At 42.2% G+C, this 24,999-nt stretch overlaps 1 protein-coding gene across 1 annotated transcript in view; it reads left to right on the forward strand.

The window, feature by feature from the left end:
• Ube4A (Ubiquitination factor E4A) overlaps nucleotides 1-24,999 on the forward strand; it is a 34,444-nt gene that overhangs the window by 3,743 nt on the left and 5,702 nt on the right. The window contains exons 4-17 of the mRNA XM_065427267.1: nucleotides 1,714-1,869; nucleotides 2,624-2,759; nucleotides 4,406-4,623; nucleotides 6,590-6,775; nucleotides 7,832-7,949; nucleotides 11,043-11,258; nucleotides 14,048-14,228; nucleotides 15,890-15,966; nucleotides 16,522-16,778; nucleotides 17,390-17,550; nucleotides 18,628-18,820; nucleotides 20,350-20,463; nucleotides 21,736-21,948; nucleotides 24,074-24,243. Coding sequence (XP_065283339.1) covers nucleotides 1,714-1,869; nucleotides 2,624-2,759; nucleotides 4,406-4,623; nucleotides 6,590-6,775; nucleotides 7,832-7,949; nucleotides 11,043-11,258; nucleotides 14,048-14,228; nucleotides 15,890-15,966; nucleotides 16,522-16,778; nucleotides 17,390-17,550; nucleotides 18,628-18,820; nucleotides 20,350-20,463; nucleotides 21,736-21,948; nucleotides 24,074-24,243 — 2,396 coding nt within the window. The remainder of the gene's footprint in view (nucleotides 1-1,713; nucleotides 1,870-2,623; nucleotides 2,760-4,405; nucleotides 4,624-6,589; nucleotides 6,776-7,831; nucleotides 7,950-11,042; nucleotides 11,259-14,047; nucleotides 14,229-15,889; nucleotides 15,967-16,521; nucleotides 16,779-17,389; nucleotides 17,551-18,627; nucleotides 18,821-20,349; nucleotides 20,464-21,735; nucleotides 21,949-24,073; nucleotides 24,244-24,999) is intronic.

A 24,999-nucleotide genomic window follows, 5' to 3' on the forward strand; every position in this document is an offset into this window, starting at 1 on the left:
ACTCATGAGCAATCACTCAATGGCTGTGTGCTGTCGCATGTGTCTATGACATCATAAATGGGGCATAATAAAGGGTGCTTTGAAAGCCACAGAAGTGAGCCAGACATCTTTTATAAGAGATTGTGGCCTCCTTGCTACACACAGTGGAATAATATTTGGCTCGCGTGTTCATTGCTGTATTGTCTACGTATTGCAAACAGTTCCTTATATGTTCTAAAAAGTGTTGCAATGCTCCTTTAATCATTATAATAATGAAGCTAGTGCATATGGCAGTAAGGTTATTAATGCGATAGCATTAAATGGCTCATGAGGTAGAAAACCTGGCATTGTTGGCATGATCACATGATGGTACAAATATGCTGTGAACCCTTCAATTTTGATGGGAATAGATCCCACGACCTTTGGTGTCATTTAAGGTGATGTTAATTAAGGCACGGTTAAGATAGCGTTAATTAAGGCACTCGAACCCATGACCTTAGGTGGGAGTCAAACTCATGGCCTTTGGTGTAAATGACGACAGAGTTAATTAGTGCACATGTAATTAAGACAGAGTTATTAAGGCACTCATAGCCACGACCTTTGGTGGGAGTCATGTCCACGACCTTTAGTGTTAATGAAGGAATACGAACCCACAACCTTTGGTGGGAGTCGAACCCATGACCTTCAGTGTTAATGAAGGCCAAGGTAATTAAGGAATATGAGCCCACAACATTTGTTGGGAGTCCATTTTACGACCTTGCGTTGTGCACACGTTGTGATGAACACTGTTGGTCACGTCATGGTGCTTTCACTGGCATGGCCACTTGAGTCACATGAAACCGTCAGTGGCGCCACCGCATGTCGCCGCACTTCTGTTGACATGGCCACTCGAGTCACGTGACTTTGCCAGTGGCACCACCGGATGTCGCCGTGCTTCTGCTGACATGGCCGCAATGCTTTCGCATTCATCCAGTGATAACTAAGTGCCCCTTGAATTTTTTTTTTAATATATGGCACATTGTGACCAATAAAACATGCACAAACTGAGAACAAAAAGTAGCAGTTAATTTTTGTTCTCCTAGTACTATCAGCAAGTTGTTTACTTGCCAACCATTCAAGTTTTTTCTTTAATACTGCATTCATAATTTCATTCCTCCTGCTCACTACAATGTTGGTAAAACTTGTGGCAATGGTTATCAATCAACAGCTCTTGTACAACTACTGCACTTCTTACAAATGCATTGTCTATCAAAAGCATACGGGCTACTATGTGTGACCAGAGCCTTGTTTGAGCTCTGTGGCACTCCCCTGGCAATATAGTGCTCCTGTATATGCTTGTGTAATGGCCGTAACCTTACAACAGCCCCATTGAAGTCTAACATTGAAAATGTCAGGAAATTATATTAAAATTTTACTTCTTCACCATCTGCACCAACCCTAACCTTGGCAAGTGAAAAGAGCAATCATCCTTGCACAAATATGACAAGCCCATCATTTTACTCGTGCAACTCTGCCCACAGTAGTGTGTCGGTATGTTTTGTACTAGCCGGTATAGTGACAGTGTCGTCCTATATGACTCCCCACAATAGTTTCGTTTTGCTAATAAATCTGCCAAAAGAAGAAGTCCTTGCATTCTTTTCCTGCGTGGTGGTCATGCCATGGTTTCATGAGTAAAATTTCTAACAAAGTTTCGTATGACAGGAGGTTTATGTGCTATGAACTGACCTTTTCCAGGTGGTGTTCGAGAGGCTTGTCCTAGACGATCCCCAGCACCACATCGTACGCAAAAGCACAATTGCGAGTGAAACTGCTGATGCATCAGAGCACAGGGTTTTCTTCTACCTGTACCAATGCTATTTCAGGCTACAAAAAGCAGTGTCCAAACTCAAGGTGTGTGTTTTTTGTTCTGTTTTTGTTTAATAGCAACTGTGCTGCACATGCATGTCATGGTGGATCTGAATACTATGTACAATTCTTTGTTAATGCTGTTTGTAAATACTATACCTGTAGGATACAGCTTATGCAAACACATTATGTTGAAATACTCAGGGTTGTACCATTTGACTAGCACTCACAGTCATACACAGGTGTGAAATAATGTCAATGAGGACTTTGTAGAACAAGTAATTTGCTCGCTTGTACGCTGGTTACTTATTTTTTTTTAGATCTCCGTGAACAAGCTCGGCAATTTCAACGGCCTTCTATGACCACTGTGTGAACATGTTACACTGGTGCTAAATGTAATAACTTAGGCTTGTTTGAATGTGATAAAAATGAAAATGCAACGATAGGCACAATATAATGAATGGCAAAAAGTGCTAGTACCAATGTGTTTGTCTTCCAGGTCCACTTCTTTGTCTTTTGCAGCAGCGTATTCATTTCAGCATGGCTTTAGCTGCCGTCATAACCAACTTCCAGTTTAAATGCTTTTTTATTTTGGATACATGCCTGTTAGCCAAGAACATTTTTTTCATTTTGTTTCTTATTGAGCAGATCTAATTTTTGCGGTATTATTTGCACTTTGTCTAATGTTTGTTGTTTCAGTCTTTCTCACAAGAGCGGCTTATGATGCATTTAAAGTGACACATTGCTCATTATAGTTCCAAATCATTTGGCCAACCTAGTTTTTAATATTTGCTTACAGAATGAAGATTTCAGAACCATCGAGAAAACAATTGTATGCCAAGCTTCAACATGCCTTTGCCACTGTGACATTTACCCTGGCAAAAAGATACAAGAGCAAGTGTTCTACCTTTTGGAAGAGTACCATGATAGCTCAGGCAAGTAGCTGGATGATTTTTTTCTTTTTTAACTAAATGTAGGTTGAAAGGTTTCCTTTAGTTTGTATGTGAATTGGTTTACACATAATAATGTGAGAGCAAAAGCTGTCATTACACCTTCACGTCACATACAATACACGAGTACAATAACTTTGGGAAAATGTGTTGCCAGCTAGTCATAATTGCCTTCTACAAGAATGGATATGCTGCAGTATTTGGGGTTAAGAAAATGCAGGCTGACTAGGTGGCTAGCTTGTACTTTTATGGCGCAGCTCAAATGTGCCATACTAATTGAAGACTTCACCCTTCATGATCAGTAGTTGTCCTTATAGCATAAAATACAAGTGAGCTAAAACTAATGTGGCTAACAAAGACTTAAACCTTTGTGGTCACTAGTATCAAGGTAAGGAAGCTGGTCGCGGACCTCTATCTCTGTCCACGATAGATCAAGGTAAAGAAGCTGGTCACGGACCACTATCTCTGTCCACGATAGATCAAGGTAGTGAAGCTGGTCGCGGACCTCTATCTCTGTCCAAGATAGATCAAGGTAAAGAAGTTGGTCGCGGACCACTATATCTGTCCACGATAGATCAAGGTAGAGAAGCTGGTCACGGACACCTTGTCATCTGACATCGGAAGAAAAAGGCAGATCTACTTCTAATGGTGCCTCACGAGCACTTATGCACCTATCATTCTTGTGCATAACTTTTTTAAGTTGAAAAGCTTTTTAAATGTGTGTTATCTATATTGTTTATTTTCTTTTAAGTAAAGAGCAGCCAAAGCCCTGCCAGGCACACTTATAGCACATTTTGTATTTTTCTAGCAGAGGTAAATGTGGCATCCTTACAGAACTCTGAGCACAAAAGATAAGCAGAATCGAGGGACTCGTTACTTACAACTGCATGAAGCAAACAGACTATTAAGCCCAGGAAATCATGGGGAAAATTAACTCTCCTTATACTTAAAATGTAGAAATAACAAGAAAATGGGATATGAACGTGGCCGAAGAGGCCACTTGCCACTGGTAGGAGGCAGCCAGTTGCCAAGTGCTTCATTGTAGATATGAAGGAATGACTCCAAGGTCAGACCCCCCATGCATATTCTGAGCAAAAGGAGAAGTTGTATGACAGGTTTCTACACGACTGACCGCTTGCAAGCCCTGCATTCACAGGCTTCTCTCATGCTCAGAAAAACATTTTTATGCTGCATGTAACAGAAAGCTGTATCGAGAATTTTTTATGCTGCTCTACAATTTTCTCATTGACACTTTTCATCTAATTATAATATTCGAAAAGTTTATTCATTAGTTAAGACTAATTATGTAATCAGTATATATGCAAAAAGTAATCTGAGTATCTCTAGGCGATGGCAAACAACACTACCTTGGCTCTGTCCAGCTACGTCACATTTGCATATTTTTAATGTGTGGCTAAGGTTATGTGGGGCTCTCTATATATCTGATGCGATGTCATCATAGCAACATACAGTAAACTGTAAAGGTTTTTGAATAAAAACAAAAGGTGCATCCAATAGCTCCCTTTAGGACTGGTTAAGTGTGAACTGATTTAAAATACAAGAGTGCTTTCTTTTTCATGGACTTTCATTACTAAAATTTAACAAACACAAATGCGGCTCTAATTTTTCAGGGCACCAGGAACATCTGGAGAGCTTTCTGCGGAAGTGTGCCGACTGCATAAAGCAGCGCTTTGACGCCGGGGAGGAACAGGTGTCTCTCCTGGAGGTGCTGTCGCACTCATTCGACATCCTCCGGGCACGCTTTGCAAGGGTGTCCATCGCCAGTCGTGATCTCTTTGTGCTGCTCAACATACTCAAGTACTTCACCCAGTCCACGTCCATGGCAACAGTGAGTTTTGCTGCAGCTATTCAGCAATCTTTGTTACTGGGGCATATCTAGCTTTTAATGCACTATATATATATATATAGTTAGTCAGAGCTGCCTGAAGATAGAACTCATTTGCTTTTTCTACACGTGTGCTGAGGCTCCTGATCCACAGCTAAAGGACTATTTTTTCTAGGACTATTACGCTACTGTAGTAAAAGTGTAGGATGTGCAATTAAAATATACCTAACGACATATACCATAAAGAATGAAAACTGCCAAAGCATATGCTGTGCTCTCCACTAAACCTTACGTTGAAGATGATGGTAGCTGATTGGCTTTTTTAACTATTAGTTTATATGAATTTGTTACTTTTCCTCTTCTAATCTACATGCTTAAACCATTGCCTAGGGTGAGAGGTTCATTTGAGAGTACCGTGCATGTCCTGTCACATCTTTTGTTCATTCTGGTGTCCATGTTTAATGTTGTGTGCTTCAGTCAGGCATCCAAGCCAACTCACCTTTCCTTTGCAACACTCTGTGGAATACTGAGCAAATCAACAACAGTGAGATGGAGGCCTTGAATCAAAAATGCTAGTTCTTAAGAGAAAATGTATTTTGTTTAACTGCGGCCTTTTTGAATGTGCAGTCATGTACAGCAGTAGCATCTGTGTAACAAAGTAATAAGCTATTTTCATTTTCTGCCATTGATGACTTGTTACATGTTGTCATTCAGTGTTACCTCATGCAGTTTACAGAACAGTGCTTTATTCCTTTAGGTCTAGCAGGTATGTTCTAAATTAAATCGGTGTATTACTGAAATGCCGTAGTGCCTAATGACTGGTGAGTGTTTAGCTGCTTCAGCATGATCAAACCGTGTCTTGTTAGCAGTCCATTTTACAACAGTAAAGCAAGCTTGTTGCATGGATTTTGCTCTCACTTGTTTTGCTCTCACTTGTTTTGCTCTCACAGTTTTGCTCTCACAGTTTTGATCTCACTTGTTTGGTCATCTGATATTGTCGTCGCCATGCTGGGCCTTATCAGTAAAACGTCTGGCCTCTCGTTTTTCCCTATATGCCAGCACTATCAGCAAAAATATGAGTGATTTAGATCAGCTCTTTGCCTTAGATTGTTAACATTCTTATTCGGCTCACTTCTGCAGCTCGCTGAGTGTCAATGGCCTTGAAGGTCACTGATCAGAACTGGCATGTGTCCAGCACTGCCGCTTGCCTTTAAAGATAACGGGAGGAGGAAAAAACACGCTCTAGAGGGTTCATTGAGTTTTAATAAGACGATGTGGCAGTCAGTGCACGTAACTCTTTCCCGCTTAGCACGTTGGCTGTCCACTGAATTGACATGGTCACTGTTTGTAAATATAGAGGTATGCCGTTAGTCATGTGTGCCAGACGCACTTCTGGTTGGGTATTGTTGATTATGTTTGATGAACTTTACAAGGCTGTGTATTAAATTGTAATTGAATAACAAAAAACAAAAATAGCTACCTTGGAAATAACGGTTGAACTGTTTTAAACAGCATTAATCTAGCAGAAATAAAAATTGTGGTTTATGAAAAAGCAGCATTTATTGTCTTAGTCAATGTTATTGCACTGTAGTGATTGCTTCAGTTCCTTGGTTGTGGGTTTCTTTCTTTTTTCATTTTATTGTGAATATTCAAATGATAGAAATCAGAAGCTGAATTTGGCATGTTGCTTATAGTTTCCTAATTTTTTGGTTTCAGTAACTGGTTTGCAGCGTTTTAAGGTTGTACGAGATAGCTATTGCCGAACTAAAATGTTTGCTTTTTGGTTTAGGAGGTTTAGCTTTAGACTTCAGACCGCTGGTGTAATTGTTGGATAGCAATAAGAAAGGCCTTTCTACTAATTATAATAATGATCATAAGCGTTACAAGTGCATTCTCATCCTTCCCAGTACCGAATTCTTTGTTGGCTTGGTGCATTCCTTTGAAGTGGGCTCTACTCAACATTTCACAGGCAATGCTGGACTTCAGTACCCCGTCGGGCACAGGCGACCTTCGGAGCTTCCAAGAAAGCTTGCTGGGCTCACCGCTCTGCGTGTCGTGCCTGCCACGCAGGGAAACAGACCCCTTTGAATTCTTTGAGACACCTTCTCAGTCCACCATGCAGGAGCATTCCATCACAGAAAGTAACCTCTGGCTGGTAAATAGTCCTTTTTATATGGCATAGTTGGGACGTTCTTGGTGTCAAGTGTTTTGTGCATAGAATAATGCTTTTGCGGGAAAATTGAAACCTTAGAATAGGCTCGACTAAAAAAATTATAGCTTAAACAAACAAAAAAGAGCCAAAAGAAGTAATTTCTTCAGGCACCACTATGCATGCCTGAATGGTCCACTGCACTTTTTATGGCATTGTGCAGAGATGCTTGAATCTTTTCTGAGGTGGGAAACAGCATTTTAACTTTTGCCTGCACACACCTGTCTTGATCATTCTGTTGTTTGGCAATGACTCCGTACAAGAGAAAAATGAATATCAAACTAGAATATCGAGCCTGAGCAAGGCTTCGTGGCTGCCTTCATGCTAGAAACAAAATGTCAGCAGTTTCACCCCAAATGCGAAGAAGTGACATAGTTGCTAACCACTCTGGAGAACCACCATCTTGCGATTCTTCCCTTTTGTTTGTGCTCCATGTCTTTTTTCACAGTTCGTAAACTCCATGACCGTACCATTTTAGACACGAAAAGAATTTGTACTGGAGACCATGCTAACAACCCCTTGTAGAAAGAGCATCGTTTTTATACATTTGCATTTGTTGGAGACTACAGCAGCACTCGCAACATGTGCGTCAGCAACAGAGTTGTTATCCTATCACGTGGTGGCACCAAGCTTCATGGGGGTAAAATTCTGTTGCACAAACTGCAAGTAGTTTCATGCGATGCTCTATGGTAACTCACATCTCCGAAGTAGAGTGTTTGACTTGTACCCTAAAGTTCTCAGGTAATACCTTCTGATCTTCCTAAGCAACTATTTTTTTTCCCAGTGAGATTTCTAGGATGCCTTACGGTGTGTCAATCACTCGTAAGAGCCTGCAAAAAAACTAGTGTTGTTTTGACATGCAACTGAGCAAAGCCACATTTTTTTTTTGTACAGTACTTAGAGAAATAGCAGTTACGACAAATCTTGTATTTTTTTGTGTTTTTGTGTCTCTGTCATCAAGAGGTGTCAAAGAGGCTATGGCAACAAATTTTATGCTTGCAGCCACTGAAAGGGCTCGCTGCGGATATGCACAACATCTTCTACACCCTATTGAGACTGTCTGCAGAGACCCGCAACAAGACGCTGACGTGGCTTGGTCATTGCATCGAGTCCTGTGCAGGTGAATACCAACAGTTTACTATCTACTTATTGAAACGCACAATTTGCAAAGGCCATACCCATGCTCTTTGATCATGCTTTCTGCTACACTAAAGAATATACAGTATGGGCCAGTATTTTATAAATGCTTCACAAGTTTCTGTTCAGTTCTCCAAACTGGTGCTCGTAGTACCATATTTCTGCACATGTAGCCTGCCCCCGTATTTAACCCATACCTTTAATGGTCATTGCTCGAGGCATGGAAACCACCTGCCACGATGGTGCAGTGGCTATGGTGCTGATCACAAGGCTGCAGGCTTGATTCCCGGACACAGCGACCGCACTTGGGTGTGGACAAACTGCAAAAATGCCCATGTACTTAGCTTGAAGAGTATGTAAAAAAACCCAGGCAATTAAAATTCACAATTAAAGCTACTTGAGACAATTTTTAGTGCAAGGTAAAAGGTAGAAACAATTGCTTTTCATATGTCCAGCCATCCCCACTTTTGCTGTTGCTTCGTCTTGAAGTGCATTGCTGCAAAATTACATTTAAGGGTAAAATTTGCTAATGACTTGCACAATAAAACACTACAGGTGGAGCATGTGGCCTCCATCATATGCAGTGCTGCCCATTGATGCCTCTGGAAGGAGGATGTTTTGTTGTGGTACATTGCTAGAGCAAGAGCATTTGCGGAACAGAATTACTGCTTCCATTTGCTGGCAAGCGGGTATATAGTTCACCACAGACCCAACTGTCGTGGCTGTTTGACTCATTTCATTCCTTGAGTGCTGTACTTGCACTAAATTTTTTGATCCAGGTTAACACATAGAAACATATGACGCACACCACATTTACTCTATTCTAACACACCCTCTGTTGTAATATGCAGCCAATTTTTGATGGCTAGAGAGGGAAAATGCGATTCCCATGATTTAAATGCATACCCCAGTACTTATATTTGATAAAATGCAGAATTAATTATTGTTTCTTTATTATTCAGTATATTTATATTTCTATATTTTTTATGTTAATTTTTATATTTAAAAGAATGCGGAGCTGTTGGTTATTCCCTTCCAGATATTCATGGTAAGAGAGAGAACTAGCAGTTTGTTGGCACTTGGAAAAAGATGTTTTCCATCCGAGCCACATTAGACCGTGCAGTACTTGTCACTATTCAAGGCCTCCTTTTCACTATCAACTGCCCAGAAGACATCACGTTTGGTTCCGTTTGTGGAATAGTATGCATTTATTGAACTCCTTATAGACCTTGCAGTATGGCCTTCAAGATTGGAAGGTGATATTTCAACTCCACCTATTGCAGTTTTGGTTTTGTACTCGATTCTAGTGGGTATGCCTTAACTTAGTGAATTTTTCCAGGAAAAGTCCACCTTGTGTTGAGTCATGGCACATGCTGTATATTTGCAGCGTGAAGAAGGAATAAAATAACAGCATTAGAAAGACACATACTTTTCAGTGCTTGTTAGTGTGTTGTTTTGTCTCTACCCTCATCTTTTCCACACTTTGAATTATCATTGCTTCCCAGATGGCCCAGCTCACCATTTTATATCTAGACATACATTCCTGCTTAGCATGCTTGCTTTTGCTGGAAGCCTGTGTACCGTATAGGCCGTAGTAATCACTTTGTCACCATACCTGAAGTTTAACCTATAGTTAACAAAGCCTGACGCAGCAAATTACTAGGTGTATCAAAGGGGTCTAGAACTGTGGATGGCTATTCTTTATTTAAATAGAAATTCTCTTTCAGTTTGAAACAAAAAGGGGAAGGTCTGACTTATCATCTGTTTTATCAAAGGTGGATGAATGTGCAAGTTTGAGGGAGTAAGAAGTGTCATTTTTCCTGATGTACCACGAAGTTATATTTGTGACATAAAACTGAATGTCAATTTGTTAGTTTTTAGAAGCATAACGCTTTATACTACAATTGTTGAAAGAAGGGAGCTCTGGCACTATAATCATTCATCCATCATGGGCGTCCTACTTAGTACTAGTAATACAGAGTTTTGCCTACTTGTCATGGATCCATTGTACTTTGCAACATCTTTTATTTGCCTTTGTAGTTCACTTGTGCTAAATGCTAGCAGTTAAGTGCTTTAAATTTTGCTTGCTTCATTATATAATTTCTGGTGCATAAATTACACAGTTTGAGCTATATGTGTCGCTAAATCTAGCTGATATTTGGTTAGTAATGCTCACCATGCATACTGATTTATTTGATATTCTAAGCAGTTACTCTTCTTTGTTATGTCTTAGAAGCACTGAATCATAATTACAGCCTAAATGAGACTAATGATTGCCGCACAATGCTTTTGCAATAAAAAATGAGCTTCAAGAAAGTTCACAAATATGCACAAGGTTGTTGAAATCCAGATGGATGACGCTTAGCAACACCATGCACTGGCACTCGCCGTGGTTGCTCAGTGGCTATGGTGTTGGGCTGCTGAGCAAGAGGTCGCAGGATCGAATCCTGGCCATGGCAGCTGCATTTCGATGGGGGCGAAATGCGAAAACACTCGTGTACTTAGATTTAGGTGCACGTTAAAGATCCCCAGGTGGCCGAAATTTCCGGAGTCCTCCACTACAGCGTGCCTCATAATCAGAAAGTAGTTTTGGCACGTAAAACCCCACCATTTTTTTTAACCATGCACTGGCACATCTTCCCATGCATTGCGAAACTTGCAAACCCATTCTTACAACTGCATGCAACGGCTAGTGCCATATTTCCCTATAGTAGTCTTAGTATGAAGCTTTTATGTTCAACCCGCAGTGGTGGTGCAGTAGCTATGACAGCCTGCTGCTGACCTTGGGGTCGCATGTTCGATTCCTGGCCATAGTGGCTGCACTTCAATGGGATTGAAAGGCAAAAATGCTCATGTAGTTATAGTTAGGTTCACATTAGGAAAACCTAGGTGTCAAAATTAATCTGGAGCCATCTGCAATGGCGTCTCTCATGGCCGTAGTGTCGTTTTCAGATGTTAAACCTCATGAACCAATTAATCAATCGATCATGTTCAAAGGTGGCAGACTTGTGCCTAAGTGTGTTGCCACGTATGTCTGCCATCTGACATTTTGATCCCAACTACCTCCTGCACACAGACCGAGGCAAGCTGTGGAACAGTCAGGTGTCGGAACTGTTCCTGACGATGCAGAGAGGTGACGGCTTTGCCCTGAACCTGGGCGCTGTGCTGCTGAGGCTAGCGCGGCCTTTTTCCGAGCCTTGCTCGCCCAAGCTTCTCAAGGTCGATTACCGGTACTGCTCTGTCGAACCGCAGTCAGAGGAACAAGCTTCAAGCCTTAGCCTACACCTTCGTGGTAAGCTCTTGCACTTCAAAAGCATGAACTGGGACCTCCACATACTAGAATCCTGACTGGAATAGTGCGGGCTTGGTGGTTAAAGGGCTAAAATGGCTGGTACAGTAAAACCTCGTTAAACCGTACCCGCTTAAACAGTAGTTTCGGTTTAAAAGTAGTAAAGTCAATTCCCCGGCTCGGCGGCCATTGAACATAATGTATTTTGTATCCGCATAAACCGTACCAGCTTATTGCGTACGCATCGGTTAAAACGTAGCATTTCCACTTTTCGTCGCGCAAACACGGCGGTGCGTCGTCTCCATCGGGCGGCTCGGCAGAACAACAAGCCTCGGAGATCGGTACAACGGCCTCCAAGCGCCCTGTGCGTTTGCACGTGAAGTCGCATCAACATCAACATCATTTCGACGCCGCATGGACGCCGTGCCAGAGAGCGTTGTGGCGTCGTGCGAGCGACGACTCGCGTCATGCCGAAGCTAGGATAAAAAAGACGCCGGGTGCTCAGCATAGAAGAAAAATTAGACACCGTCCGTGCTACCGAACGTGACACGAAGAAGTCGGCGCTGGCCCGCGACATGGATCTGCTGTTGACTACAGTGTGTGGCATTTAGAATGCGAAGTTGCTCGGCAGCGCTGCTGCGACCGCGAAGAGATGTCGGCTACGAGGTTCGACTTTTCACCATCGTTGCCGCTGTTGTTGCCGAAGTGTCAACTAGCGACAGTGATGAGGACGACACGGAAAGCGACAGCACGGGCTATTCAGGCCCGACAGTGGCAGAAGCTGCGCGTTACGTCAGCCTCGTGAATGCGATCGTCGCAAGGAGAACAGGGGCGCGATAACGTAACTATTCCAAACGAAAAGTTTTCCGAACTCCGGCACCCGGCAATGAAAAAGGCGCCCCGGGACGTATGCAGCACTACTGCGCGCGTGCACGGAGAATACTTAACGCCAACTAGGAATCTATCGTGCGAGTGTTTGCCGAGAGAAGGAGGGCTGGCTGAGAAGCTGGCACGCAGCTTGAGTAAGTTTGAGGCCGCTGTCGTCGTGCTAGGCCGCCGCGACATCAAACGAAAATAACACTTACGTCCCGCGAAGTGAATAAATACTGCATGTTTTTTCCCCTTTCATCGCACTCTCTCTGAGTGCCGTTTTCGACAGGTAAGTGGGCGATCTCATGCTATTTCGCTTAAACAGTACTACCGTTTAGTACGTACTTTTCCCGAGCTCCGGCCGACTACGGTTTAACGAGGTTTCACTGTAGTACGTATTAGCAAATACACAATGTCATTCTCAAATGTGCTTCCTTTGTAGTGCTTATGATACCGTTGCTGTTGATGTACTTTCCATGTTCTCTTTTGTTTGGTATTCTAACAAGTATTTATCCAGTATAAAGTAGTAAGGGCCATTAATTGACATTGACTACCTTAATATTTCAGAATGTCAGCGTCATAACTGCAAAAACCTACTAAGTACTTCAAACGACAGTTCAGTAGTGTGACAGTATGAAGCATTCATGCAAGTATTTGTCAAACACTAAACTGTTACACATTCCTGTTACAATAATCATGTTGCCGATGTCTTTGCCACATTTCCAACATGCCAGAAATTGCTGCCTTAATGTAATGTGTGCAGGTGATTGCTGCAAGAACAGGACAGCATATGTTTCCTTTTGTTCCACTTAGGAAGCTCCTGCTCTGCTGATTGTGACTTATTCCATAAACTCAGCTGTGTGTTGGTTTCACTGAGCCGGTAAGTACAGTTGGCATCGAAAGTTTACAGACTGAGATCTGCAAGAAAGCTGAACATTTTCACAGTCTGTACATGGGGCCCGGTAAATGGATTTCCAGCCTGTACTAGAGCAATGCCTTTGAGCGATGAAACAGACCATTGCACAAGCAGATGTTTCGTTCTTGTCACTCGGTTATGGAAATACAGAATTTTTGCTTGTCGTCTGGAAGTGCTATGTGTGACTAGCCAATAGCGCAAGGCCGGAATAGAATGTACATCAGTCAAGTACTATACCAGTTGTCATACAGAATGAGTAAGCAACCGAATTCTTTTATGTGAAAAGATAAAGAACCTGCTGCAAGACCTTCAGAAATATTTTATGCTGCACTGCACAGCAAACGAAATCAACTGAAATTATGAGATCAAGCATCACGCCACTTTCGGTGCCTATTTGCTGCCCCGATTCCAGCAACTATGGAGAGCTGTCACTCAAAGTCATCCATTGCGTCGCTTGTTACTGTCGTGTGCAAAATCACTTACATGGGGTTTATATTTTACTGAGCTTCTGGTTTCTTAAAAGAACTCAATCAGCTTAGCTTCCACGTGAAGGAACCTCCTATTTGCCTAAACCTAGAAGAGAAAAGCAAAAGAGCAAGTTAAATTTAATACCCTGTGGTCTATTCTTTTTTTTTCTGTTGTAAAAGATTTTTTAATTTTTTTCCTCTTCCCCACTTAAACTAATGTGCATGAAAATGTTGGACTATGTTCAGGAGCCTTCTTACTTGTCTGTTCTTTGTCTCCATAGCTTTCCTTTTATTGGCTCAAGAATGTTGCTCGCAAATATAGTGTATGCAAGCAACACACTGTTGTACAGCTTTACTGGCTATGTAACTACTACCAGGCTGCTTGGAAAGTCAACATTTCATAAGGTCCTGCAGTCCATAAAATTTTGATGCCAACTGTACACCATATCTCTTGTCTTGCAAATGATGATTAAATTGTTATATGCCGAAGAACTTTTACAGAAGCTTGCAGTGTTATAACAGCAGCCTGGATGATGCAGGGCTTACCAAAGAAACATGCCTTGTGCCTCGGGAAGAAGGTGACCCTGCCCAGCCCCCTGTTACCAGCTTCAACTTCCCGACTGAGTGTTTCTTCGCCTGCCATCGGGTGCTTAGTCTCGGCTTTCGTGTGGTGCATGAACGGCTTGCCAGGCTGAGCCAGGACCTCAACCGCGTTCGCAGGTACTGTGCACAAAACTCACTTTACTTATTTTGTTTTATTTGGTACATTGGTGGTCCAGTTTGAAAACATGACTAATTGATGGGGTTCCATGTCCCAAAAGAACACCATGAGATTTGTCATTGGAAGGCCTGGGGCTAACATTGACCATCTGTTTTTAATTAATGTGCGCTCGAAGCTAAATACACATGGGTACTTTCTAATTAAAACTTCCAATGGAATATGACTGCAGCTACCAGCTATTGAACCTGTGACCTTGAAGCTAATGTACAGTGCTCACGGAATGAAACGGGTCAATTTAGGGCTAGGTAATTCGCATACTTTCGTTTCCACCGGCTGCAGTTCGTGTCACATAGACGCAATTCTGGCGCGTACACCTGCATCGGAGTTCTCGTCACCTTTGGTGACCAAATTCTTAGCGACATGACATGGTGCTTTCATGTACTTTGCACATATGTAGGGTTCTACTAAATGCTCTGTGTCCTATTTCATTCCGTGAGCACTGTACATGAGTGCTTTTGAATTAAAATCCCCAATGGAATATGACCACAGCTACCAGGAATTGAGCCTATGACCTTTTGCCCAGTAGCAGAATAAAATAGTAACATGACTAGCAGGTTAATGTTTTATTGCTTGATGCAGTTTTTGCAACCTGACTTATTTTGTCCAACTCTGTGTACTGAGGGTTCGAAAAGTGGATTTCTTCGTGAGGTTTTGGGGGCTTTATGGGCTGAAATTTGAATGTCAAGATGGGTGGCTGTAGTGCCAAGAAAAGGTAAGTTCAGGGCTAGCACTGCATTCGAGGAACAGTCGGTCACTATTGCTGCAAATGTTCAGGAGGAAAAAAATTGAAATGGCTTATACACATAATGAGAATATACGGGAACAGTAAGGAAAGAATGCACTGACAATAAGGGGGGGGGGGAGTGCTCTAGCACCAAGAAGAAATGAGATCAGCTCGAGAATAGGTGGTAAGGTGAGGTCAAGGAAGAACGTACCTAATCTAGTCACCAGAAACAGCAGCCCCGTACAGGTGGTGTGGTCAACAAAAAGTGGTCAGAAATAGATGTATGCGCATGCCTTTGCTTCTGCTTTAGCACCTGTTTGATAGAGCAGGGGGCTTGCTGCTTTCTCTTTTGCTGGAGTGTTCACTTGCTAGCATAGATCCTGAGTCGTTACCTTGTCAAAAAGTGCCATTCAGTTGCCTTGAAGTGGCGGAAGCAGACGCACCCATACTAATATGCATGCTGCTTTCATTATTTAAGCATAAGAAACTTCTGTAGACATTGATTGATTGATTGATTGATTGATTGATTGATTGATTGATTGATTGATTGATTGATTGATTGACATTGAGGGGCCATGCTCCTATACATTTTATGATGTACAGCATTTCCTTAGCATGTTCTTGAAATGCTGACCTGCTTCCATCAGAACAGCTTTCTGCATGCTTAGGCAGCAAGAAAGCCTGTTTCTTCACAGCTTCTGGGTTCCAGACATATGTTCTGATCTGTGCAGCGATGCTACATATAATAAGTGCCCCTTCATTGCATTTTCTGGCTTGATGGATGTTTGGTAATATGCGAGTTACTTGAATTCAAGCCATTTTCATACGCTATGATGGATAATGTCTTGCTTTGTTTTTTGTTACCACTCCTTACAGGGTGTATGAGGAGACGCGTGCACAAGGGGGCGAGTCTTCAGAGGTGGGCCGTAGGCTGCAGGAAAACATGGAAAAAGGTGCTTGCAGATGTCTTCTTTTGAAATTGCTCAAGTGACTCTTCTGCCTAACTGCCCTTCCACTTTTATTTAAAGGGATGCTTAAGAGAAAAAGTAAAACAGTTTGGACCAATAGTTTTCTTTCAACACTTTAGCTGTTTGAAGTACTCTTCAGCTGATAGAGTATTCTTTCAATCTTCAGCTCCAGCTGTCTCAAGGTGGGAACTCGAAAGTGCACTGATACACTGATACTTATGCCAAAAGACACTGAGGTGCAAAACCTTAAAGGTGTACTGACATAATATTTTTGACTATTCATTTTTTTTTTCTGTTATATGAAAGTCCAGTACCTCTAAACCCAACAAAAGATATTGTCAGGCCTCACGCCCTAAATAACTCATTATAATAGTTTTTCTACAGAATTGCACCCCAAATGGCACACTCTCGAGTGTGTGTGTGCCTACAGAAAGTTGTTTTTTTTTTAGACGTAGAGCTAGAAAGCCTTACGTGCTGAAGCCAACTCAAATACACCCATAGTTGTTGAAAAAAATGCAGCTCGGCCTTCTCTTTGTTCAGGCATGACACGTTTCCTGTCGCTGAAGGCGGCTCTGCTGGAACCAGCCTCCCTCGAGCAGATGCTGCGGTTCCATGTGGCATCAGCAACCTGGCTCTGTCATGTAGCCACTGATCCGGACTTGAACTCATACCAACCGCTGGTGTTGCCCTTTCCCGAGCATGGTAGCGGCCGCCTGGCTCTCGTGCCCGAGTTTGTGGTGGAGAACATTTGTGACTGCATCGTATTTGTCAAGAGGTTCAGCGAACGCAGTCTAGAGGTTGGTTCTACAACGGTCTATTGTCACATAGCTGGGATGGTTCACTTGTAGGCAGTGAAAAAGGCAAGCGGAAAATAAATTGCAAGCAGCTTATTGGGTGAACAGGTGCCCTCACCCTCAAAGAAAGTAAAGAAAAGAAAACTGAGCCACAGCGATAGCAACGAACAAGGTCAGCGGTTGGTTAATCTAACGTCATTGTTTTCGCATTTTCGATTTTTAGCAAATGGTACACAGCAAAAGTGAATGATTGAGACTGAAAGATTCTTGTGGCACTATGTTATATCAGGCAGCATAGTGGACCTGTGTTTTCCATCAGATTTTACTGTAAACAGCAGTCTTTTCCATGCTCAGTGCTAATCTTTTCTGCTTTCTTTTTGTGCCTAAAGACCCCTTACATTCGTTAACTGTGAACACCTATGCATCGGTATTGCAGCCTGTTTTGCAGGCATCAAAATGCTTGCTTTGACACATGCGGCAGTTCACTAATACGTTGGGTTGGACCTCAACCTGCACATAAGTGAGCATGTAGTAGTCCCATTGACATCAGTAGGAATGTTCAGCTTGCCCTTGCCTAATTGCACAATCTCAGCCCTGCCGTGATTGTCTCTCAGTTTGTAGGGAAGGACTTGGAACACCTTATGACACTGGTGCTGGTGTTCATGGGCAGCCCACAGCGCATGAACAACCCTCACCTGCGAGCACGGCTAGCCGAGATGCTCGAGGTGCTCATGACCTCCTCCGAAGATGACTCCTTCACTGGCATTGTGCCCTTGTAAGTGCATGTTAAGTAGTGGACGTTAGGGACCATGCACTGAACAGTGTCAGAGAAAGCGTTAGGCGTAATGCCAAATTAGCAAGAAGTAGCAGTAAAAATTAAAGATCACGAATGGGTAAGTGATACTACAGAGAGGAAAAAGTGGAATCGGGCAGGTGATATAATAGAACAGATAACAGGCGGCCTATTGAAGTGCTGAAATAGATGCCAATGGAAGAAACACACTTGAGGGTAGCAGAAGATTAAGTGCAGTGATAAGGAATCTTGCTGGCAAAAAGCAGGTTCAGTTTACACGGGGTACAGGTATAGTCAGATATCCCATTGATCCCATAATGGACCTGCACTTGGCTGATAATAACCTGCTGAAGCAGTCCTTACAATAGCAAGGTTGTTTGGCATTGTGATACATTCTTTGCACAGAGCCAGTTCATTGGCAGTAGTAGTAGTATGTATAATGAGCCTGCAGTGACCTTGTCTGGGTTAAAAGCAGGGTATATAATACATCTCATTCGGTTTTGTACTAAAGCTATTGTTTTCTTATGTTTGTCTTTCCTGTTTTTATAATCTGAATGGCCAGTGCTACCATGTGTTCTTGTGTAAGGGCCAACTCATAAATTTTGAGAAAGCAGCAAGCCAGGGGTAAACCATTACCATCTGGGTATGGATACCGTTATGCAAATGAACGTTGGGTTGGCACTACCATGTCAGTGTGCTCATTGTATGGAAACAGCGCTTTGCATATTCCAATTATATTTCTTCAGACATTCTGTATTATTAAGACTTATTCACAGTGCTACTTTGTAGAGCAAGCATATAACCAAAACTGAAATTTCAAGTGCCGTAATATATTTGTTCGATTCATCTTTTGACAAATTCGCTGCCATTTTAGTCCATCACATCTTCCAATTACTGCCTTTTGGATGCTGTAGGCCACACACCCTCAATTTCTCTATGAAGCTTTGAGTTTCCTTACTAGGAAAAAGTGTGTTCAAAGCACTTGGTTTCATTATGGCAAACTCTTTACGAGTTGAGTCAACTCGGTGCATGAAATGTTGTTTTCTCTTATTCACTCAGGAGCAACAGGAAACGGCTCTTCTTGCAGCATCGTTTTGCAATGGAACTGTCGCCAACACTCCTTCATGTTTTTGTGAGCATTGAGATGACTGGACAGAGTGTGACATTTGAACAGAAATTTCACTACCGGCGTCCAATGTACACCATTTTGGAGCATCTTTGGAACATACCCGGTCACAGAAACAAAATGAAGGTCAGTTGGCTTCTGCCTTTCTGTTGCTGCAGCTCCTTATTTTCTGGATGTCTTTTGTAACAAGGCATGTGTTATGGAGCAGCATAAGGTGGGAAGTTCCTGATTGATGCACCAGCTAATGCCCTGCTGAGTCGAGCTTTGTAGCCCAATACAGTACTTGGGTGGCATCGAAATTTAGCGCCATGTCTAGCAGATGTTTGCTTCTGCAACTATGCCAATGCTATGTCCTGTCAAATGTACGAATGAGCATACGACACTATTAATGCACTTCAATTACATAGTGTGTCTTGCAAAGGCAACTGCATTTTCCTTCACATGCTCTTGCCACTTTTACTTCCTGCCTTGTCTTTGCGGTGGAAAGAAAATTTTTTGCGAACAGCTAGTCAAGAAAGAGGAGAGAGAGCATTACAACGGTACACTGGAGTGACGCTGAAGGGCAAAGCAAAAAGTAGATACATCATGACGTTAAGACAGGTGTTGGACATGCTACATGCATTGTGAGGTAACGAAGTCAGTGTTGCAGCCTGTCTTCCTCTGTGGCCTGTACTTCTAAATTGTAACCTCGTCCAACATCATGCAAGGCTTTTATCTCTCCATCACCTCTTACATGTTGAACAACAAGTCAGCAAAATGTGTTTTTAGTGGTGACTTGGTGCAGCAGTGCAAACCACTTATAATGATGCTACATGTAACTGAGTATATATTACCCATAAAAGATAGTCATGCTGAGCATTGTCAACTTTTTCATTGGCTGTGTGTAGAAATAAACTGCATGCGAGAAGGAAATTACCGTCACCTATCAGATGCAATAGTCGCGTGTTTTGTCTGTGGAAATGAATCAATGAAATTAAACTAAACAAATAATGATGATTTTAGATGGAGTCATTGTGGATGATCATTTAAGTTTGCTGCACTGTTATTCAAGCAATTTCATGCAATTCAAAAGACTTCTATCAGCGAATGTAAAGCAACTGGATGCAGAATGGCAGGAGATATTGCTACCCTTGTGCAAGTGGATAAATATCATGGACAGCAGTTCTAAGATCAGTTTAGGTTGAATGATAACGTGTCCTATTAATCAAACATTCGAATTTTACTACTATAGTGGATTGCTTGTGTGCTCATTGTGCTGATGGATTGGTGGCTTATTTCAGCTGCAATTATACATCAGATACCAGATGAAGGATTTAGTGAGAAAGCTTCCAATAACAAATGAAAATGCACCACGAAACATTGTCTTTGTTACGAAGTTACCAAAACATTTCTCACTTGAGAGTTACATCACAAAGTAATTTCATGTTTCCTCTATTTTCGCTTCATGTAAACTCGGTTATGAAATCCCCGTGCTTGTTGAATGTAGGTGTCAGTTACCCATTTTGATAACAATATCGCTCTTAGGAAGCCATCACCCATGTGCCATTCTTAAAACCCATCTGTTGAACAGGCAACTATATATAGTTCTTGAACATGCATCTCTAATGTTGTGTGTGGTTGTTCTATTTTATCTTGTTATTTGTCTAAATCTACAGAGTCTGGCTGCTGAAGCAGAAGCAAACATTGAGTGCTCCACGCCTCCCCTTTTTCTGAGATTCATCAACTTGCTCATCAACGACGCTATCTTCCTTTTAGATGAAGCCCTTTCAGTGAGTAATTTACATCTGCACCTCTTACGTATAACATAGTACAATGAAGTGTGGGTATAAGCTATTTCCTACAGAGCTGTGTACAGAGGAACATGTAGTGACCATTGCCTAAATGTTCTGCGAGATAACTGCCTCCTTGTACTATTTAGTTAAACAGGAAGGTAACTTAATTGTAGATTTGCTTAAGATATATGGACAGCTTATATTTGATGTCTTATTTTTCATTTCCTGTATAGTGAGAATAAAAAGAGCATGTAAGCTAACAAGCATGAAAAAAGTACTGAATAACATGTTTTTCTATGCATCTTGCATGGGTTCTACGAATGAGCTGTTATCCTAATGTCACTTTTGGAATGCCATATTTTTCAAGCTGTAAAATGTTGGGGCACCATGTGTGCCAGGATAACTCCACTTGATGCCATTAGTGCTATTACCCAGCTGTATTGCCGGCATTCTGAGTTTCCATTTGTATTGTGTGGTTCTGCACCACTGTGCTTGAATAGATGTGTAATGTAAATGTTTCATTGCCTGCAGAAAATTTTGGTGCGTCTTAAAGAACCCCGAGCAGTAAAAATTTGTATCTCTCAAAACTCAGGTGTTGCTTTGAGATAATAAACCTGATTTGTCTATCTATCGATCAGTCAAGCTTATGGTAGAACCTGTTTTGAAGTGTTGGTAACTATTTCTTTTTCAGACAGAGTCACCAGGTTAGGGTCCAAAAACATACTAGCGAAAAAGTCTCTCAATGGTGATGATGACTTGTTTGGAATTTTGCTTATTTCAGTTGTTCCTGGGCGTCTTATTTTTTTATAACTGTAGCCTTATGTTTACGGTGGCAGGTCGAAGCACAAGAAGGGAAAACAAATGACCCCCTATTTTCCAAAACACTATCAGATCTCAAGAAGGTGGTTTTCCTGGAAAAGCAGCTTTTATGTAGTACCTAGATGGCTCACTAATAAGCTTTTTGGCATGTCTTTAGCAGTAGTTGCAGTAAATAGAGATGTATAGTATTTCCCATGAGGGATAAAATAAATGGGAGCAAGGCATTAAACTTAGCCAAATACTTTTGAGCAGTTTTACCAGGGCTATTTAATGGCTGTTTACGTCATGAAAGGAGTCACTAAGAAATTCGCTAGGACCCCAAAAAGGCAAAGTTGTCACTAAGGTAACTAAAAGCTCTCTATATTTAGTGGCTTTCTCATTAATTTTCCAGCACTGCTGTTGTGTTACTATTTACTTTGGATGAGCAATTTGTTGAACACGTTGCTGCAGTACATGAGCCGGCTGCGGGAGCTGCAGCAGCCTGGACAAGCAGCGGAGGCCAACCTGCAGCACCTTGGCATGCTGGCCCACTTCCACAATGTCATGGGCACTGAGACCATCCGCACATTGGCAAGGCTCACAGCCGAGGTGACGTCCATCTTCTGCCATCCCACCATGGTAGACCGCATTGCGACCATGCTCAACTACTTCCTCCTGCACCTCGTAAGTGTCACCCACTGCAGAAGTCACGACTGTTTCCCACTAAATTTACTAGAGTAAGTCCTCGCACTGCAAGCATTCAGCTACCATGGAAATGATGGGTAGTATGTGGATTTGTCCTATATTCATGCTTGTAACTTCGAGTATTCATTTGGATTTATTTATATGCAGTGTCAAAAACATGTTGGCCACAACATGTTTGTAGTTCTTGCATGTTTGCTTGACAAAAGCATGGCCTTTGAGATTCACAAATGTTACTCCGAGGGACCCATCACTGGGAGTCGCAATTTCTATGCCCCCTACAGTCACCAACTGATATCGAAAGTCCAAAATACCGGAATCAGCAAAAAATAAGTGACTTTATTAACCACAAGTGACAAAGGTGTGCAGTATACTCGGATTGTCACTTTCGAGGAATGATGGCATTCTTGGCATAATGTCAAGCACGCTATTTTTCACGTGACTAGTTCAAGATTCGTTATTGTCTACGAGCGTTTTCATTTATGGAACAGTAGCAGGCATGATATCTTATCACTGTGTGGAAATGGTGCTGCCGGTTGATGTGTCTGCAGCTGGTCACGCGAAATATCTCAAACGAAAGTATCTTTGTAAAGTGCTCGTAAAAGAAGACTGCTCAAGTTGCTGCACGCACATACACTTGCCTCTGGCCTAAACATTCCATGGCCACGATTTTCTAGCAATGCCTTCCGTGCTATTCCTCTTCACACATTTCGTTCTTAGTCAGTGGTCGAAGCGATGCTCCGCATGCATTATCGACAGGATCAGTGGCCATGAACAATGGACGTTTAGAGTGGCATAGAATCGAGCGGAAGACGTTCATACAAAATAGTGGCCCATATCTTGACCATTCTCATGCTGTTGCTACAGGCAGACGAAAGTGCAGTTAATGCATGCGCCAAATTCTCATCAGCGACTACCAGATCGACTAGGCTTTGCTAGTTCCGGTTTCGTGGAGCAACAGTGACATGGCCGATGACCATGCCAGCGTCATCCCAAACCAAAATATCGCTATTTCTGCTTCACTCGGTACTCATATTAGCACACAGTCGTGCGGTCAGAGTCTGAATCATTGCACACGCTCACTGTAAGGTGTCTCCAATTGCGGTCATCCTAGTACATTACCTCTGAGGGACTAGTGGTGGTGCTGTACGTTCCAGGCAATTATATATTTTCTAAACGCATGAAGGCAATAAGTCTGCGCATACATAATCATTACAAACTGTTGCATTTCTAACACAGTAGTATTTTGTTGAAAAGCTTGAATTCGCAATGTCAGAAAGTCACTTGAAGCTAGCAGGATGAAGTTCAGTAGGCAAATATATGTACTACCCATCTTTCTCATGATGGCTAAATTATGATTTAGCTGAGCTGTCGTGGATACCATATTTTTGCACATATAACCTGCACCAAGAATTTTTTCTTTAATTTAACATTCAAGTCTGGGTGCAAGTTGTGTGTTTATTTTGCCTCGAGGTGTGGCTCCGTGGCAGCGAGGCCCGCACTACCATAAAGTCATATTCTAAAGCGAAATTTTTTGCCACAAAAAGTTTAGTTATGTTCTAGAGAATCGCTCACCCTCTGTCCAATCCTACATCTGCGTGCCATCACCTGCAGAAAGCAGTGTTTCAGGGAGGGCTGCCGCCTGTTCCAGGAGCGGGCAACACACCGCCGCCCACCCTGAAACGCTGCGTTCTGCAGCTGACGGGAGGTGGCGACACAAGTTTATGCTTGCGCCGTCGCAGCTGCAGCTCGCATCCCCACAAGCGCAGGCAAATTTGAATTTTTTCCTTGAAAACCAGGCAAGTAACTGTGCCAAGTGTTATACTAAACGAACTCAACGGCAAAATGTGATCGTTCTGAAAATTTTGAGCAAGAACAGTGCAGCGGTGAGTGCAAAATCTTTTTTCGAACACGCCCAGTGAAATATTCAGGACCCTGTACAGAATGCTGGAATTGCCACATTTTGTTGACCTCAGTCCGCATTGGGTTAACGGCCAATTATGGCCATTACCATAAAAATTTTCTTGGAATAGCCCGTGGTCACTGTATATAGTCCATGCACAAGGAAAGAATGTAAAAACGTTGCTTGCACCTTTTAATATTGCAGGTTGGGCCACAAAAGAAGAACCTCAAAGTGAAGGACTTCAGCGAGTACGAGTTCAAACCGCAGGAGCTGGTCCAAAACATCTGCAAAATCTACACAAATCTAGGCTCGGCGGATTCCCAAACGGCTCAGGCATTTTGCGTTGCAGTGTCCAGGGATGGCCGGTCATACAGGTGGGCAAGACACCCAGCAGCCAGAGGGCTAGTTCTGGTTAAATTTAGGCACCTCGAAGCTTTTTAGTTATGCTTGGTCTATCTGCACAGCCAAAAAAAATAATTATGTATGGAGTCATTGCAATGCCAGAGTAAACACTAAATCAGTTAAAACTGACATTCTATAAAAACTCAATTTTTGTTAGTTTTGCAGTAAGTGGTTGATTACTAGAAGAAAAAACTGATGCCAAGCTTCCATTTTTTTCAATTCTGCGCTGAGACTTCGTCGCCTGATTATCAGTGTGATGGCATGTATTTTCGAAGTATTCTTTTGTATTTGGGCCATAGTGGCGAAGTGGAAGTTCTCGAAATTCATTCCAGTTCTCCTTTTGTCTCCTTTAGAATACAGCATCGTTCAAACTAGGCCTAAGCAGATGCCATCAAAACCCAAGAAATCGCTGCAAGCTGGTGTGGTAATTTCAATGCAGCAGCACCATCTCTCTTTTGTTTATCAGTTTTTCTTGGCCTATCACGCCTTCTCTCATGATAAAATAGCTTTGTTAGTACTGTATTGTGGAATGGTAATTTATGAATACAGCTTGACTTATTTTTTCTGTTCAGTGTCCCTCTGACCCTCTGGAAGTGTGATTGTTAAAGGGACACTAAAAAGAATCATTTTCTTCTGTATTTTTAAATTGCCCTTCTAAAATACCAAAAGCACCACTCTTGCTACGAGAAGATGCTTGGTAAGCCAGAAAAGTTGCAAAGAGGAATGAC

This window comes from Dermacentor albipictus, chromosome 4, assembly GCF_038994185.2.
Source record: "Dermacentor albipictus isolate Rhodes 1998 colony chromosome 4, USDA_Dalb.pri_finalv2, whole genome shotgun sequence".
Taxonomy (NCBI): domain Eukaryota; kingdom Metazoa; phylum Arthropoda; class Arachnida; order Ixodida; family Ixodidae; genus Dermacentor; species Dermacentor albipictus.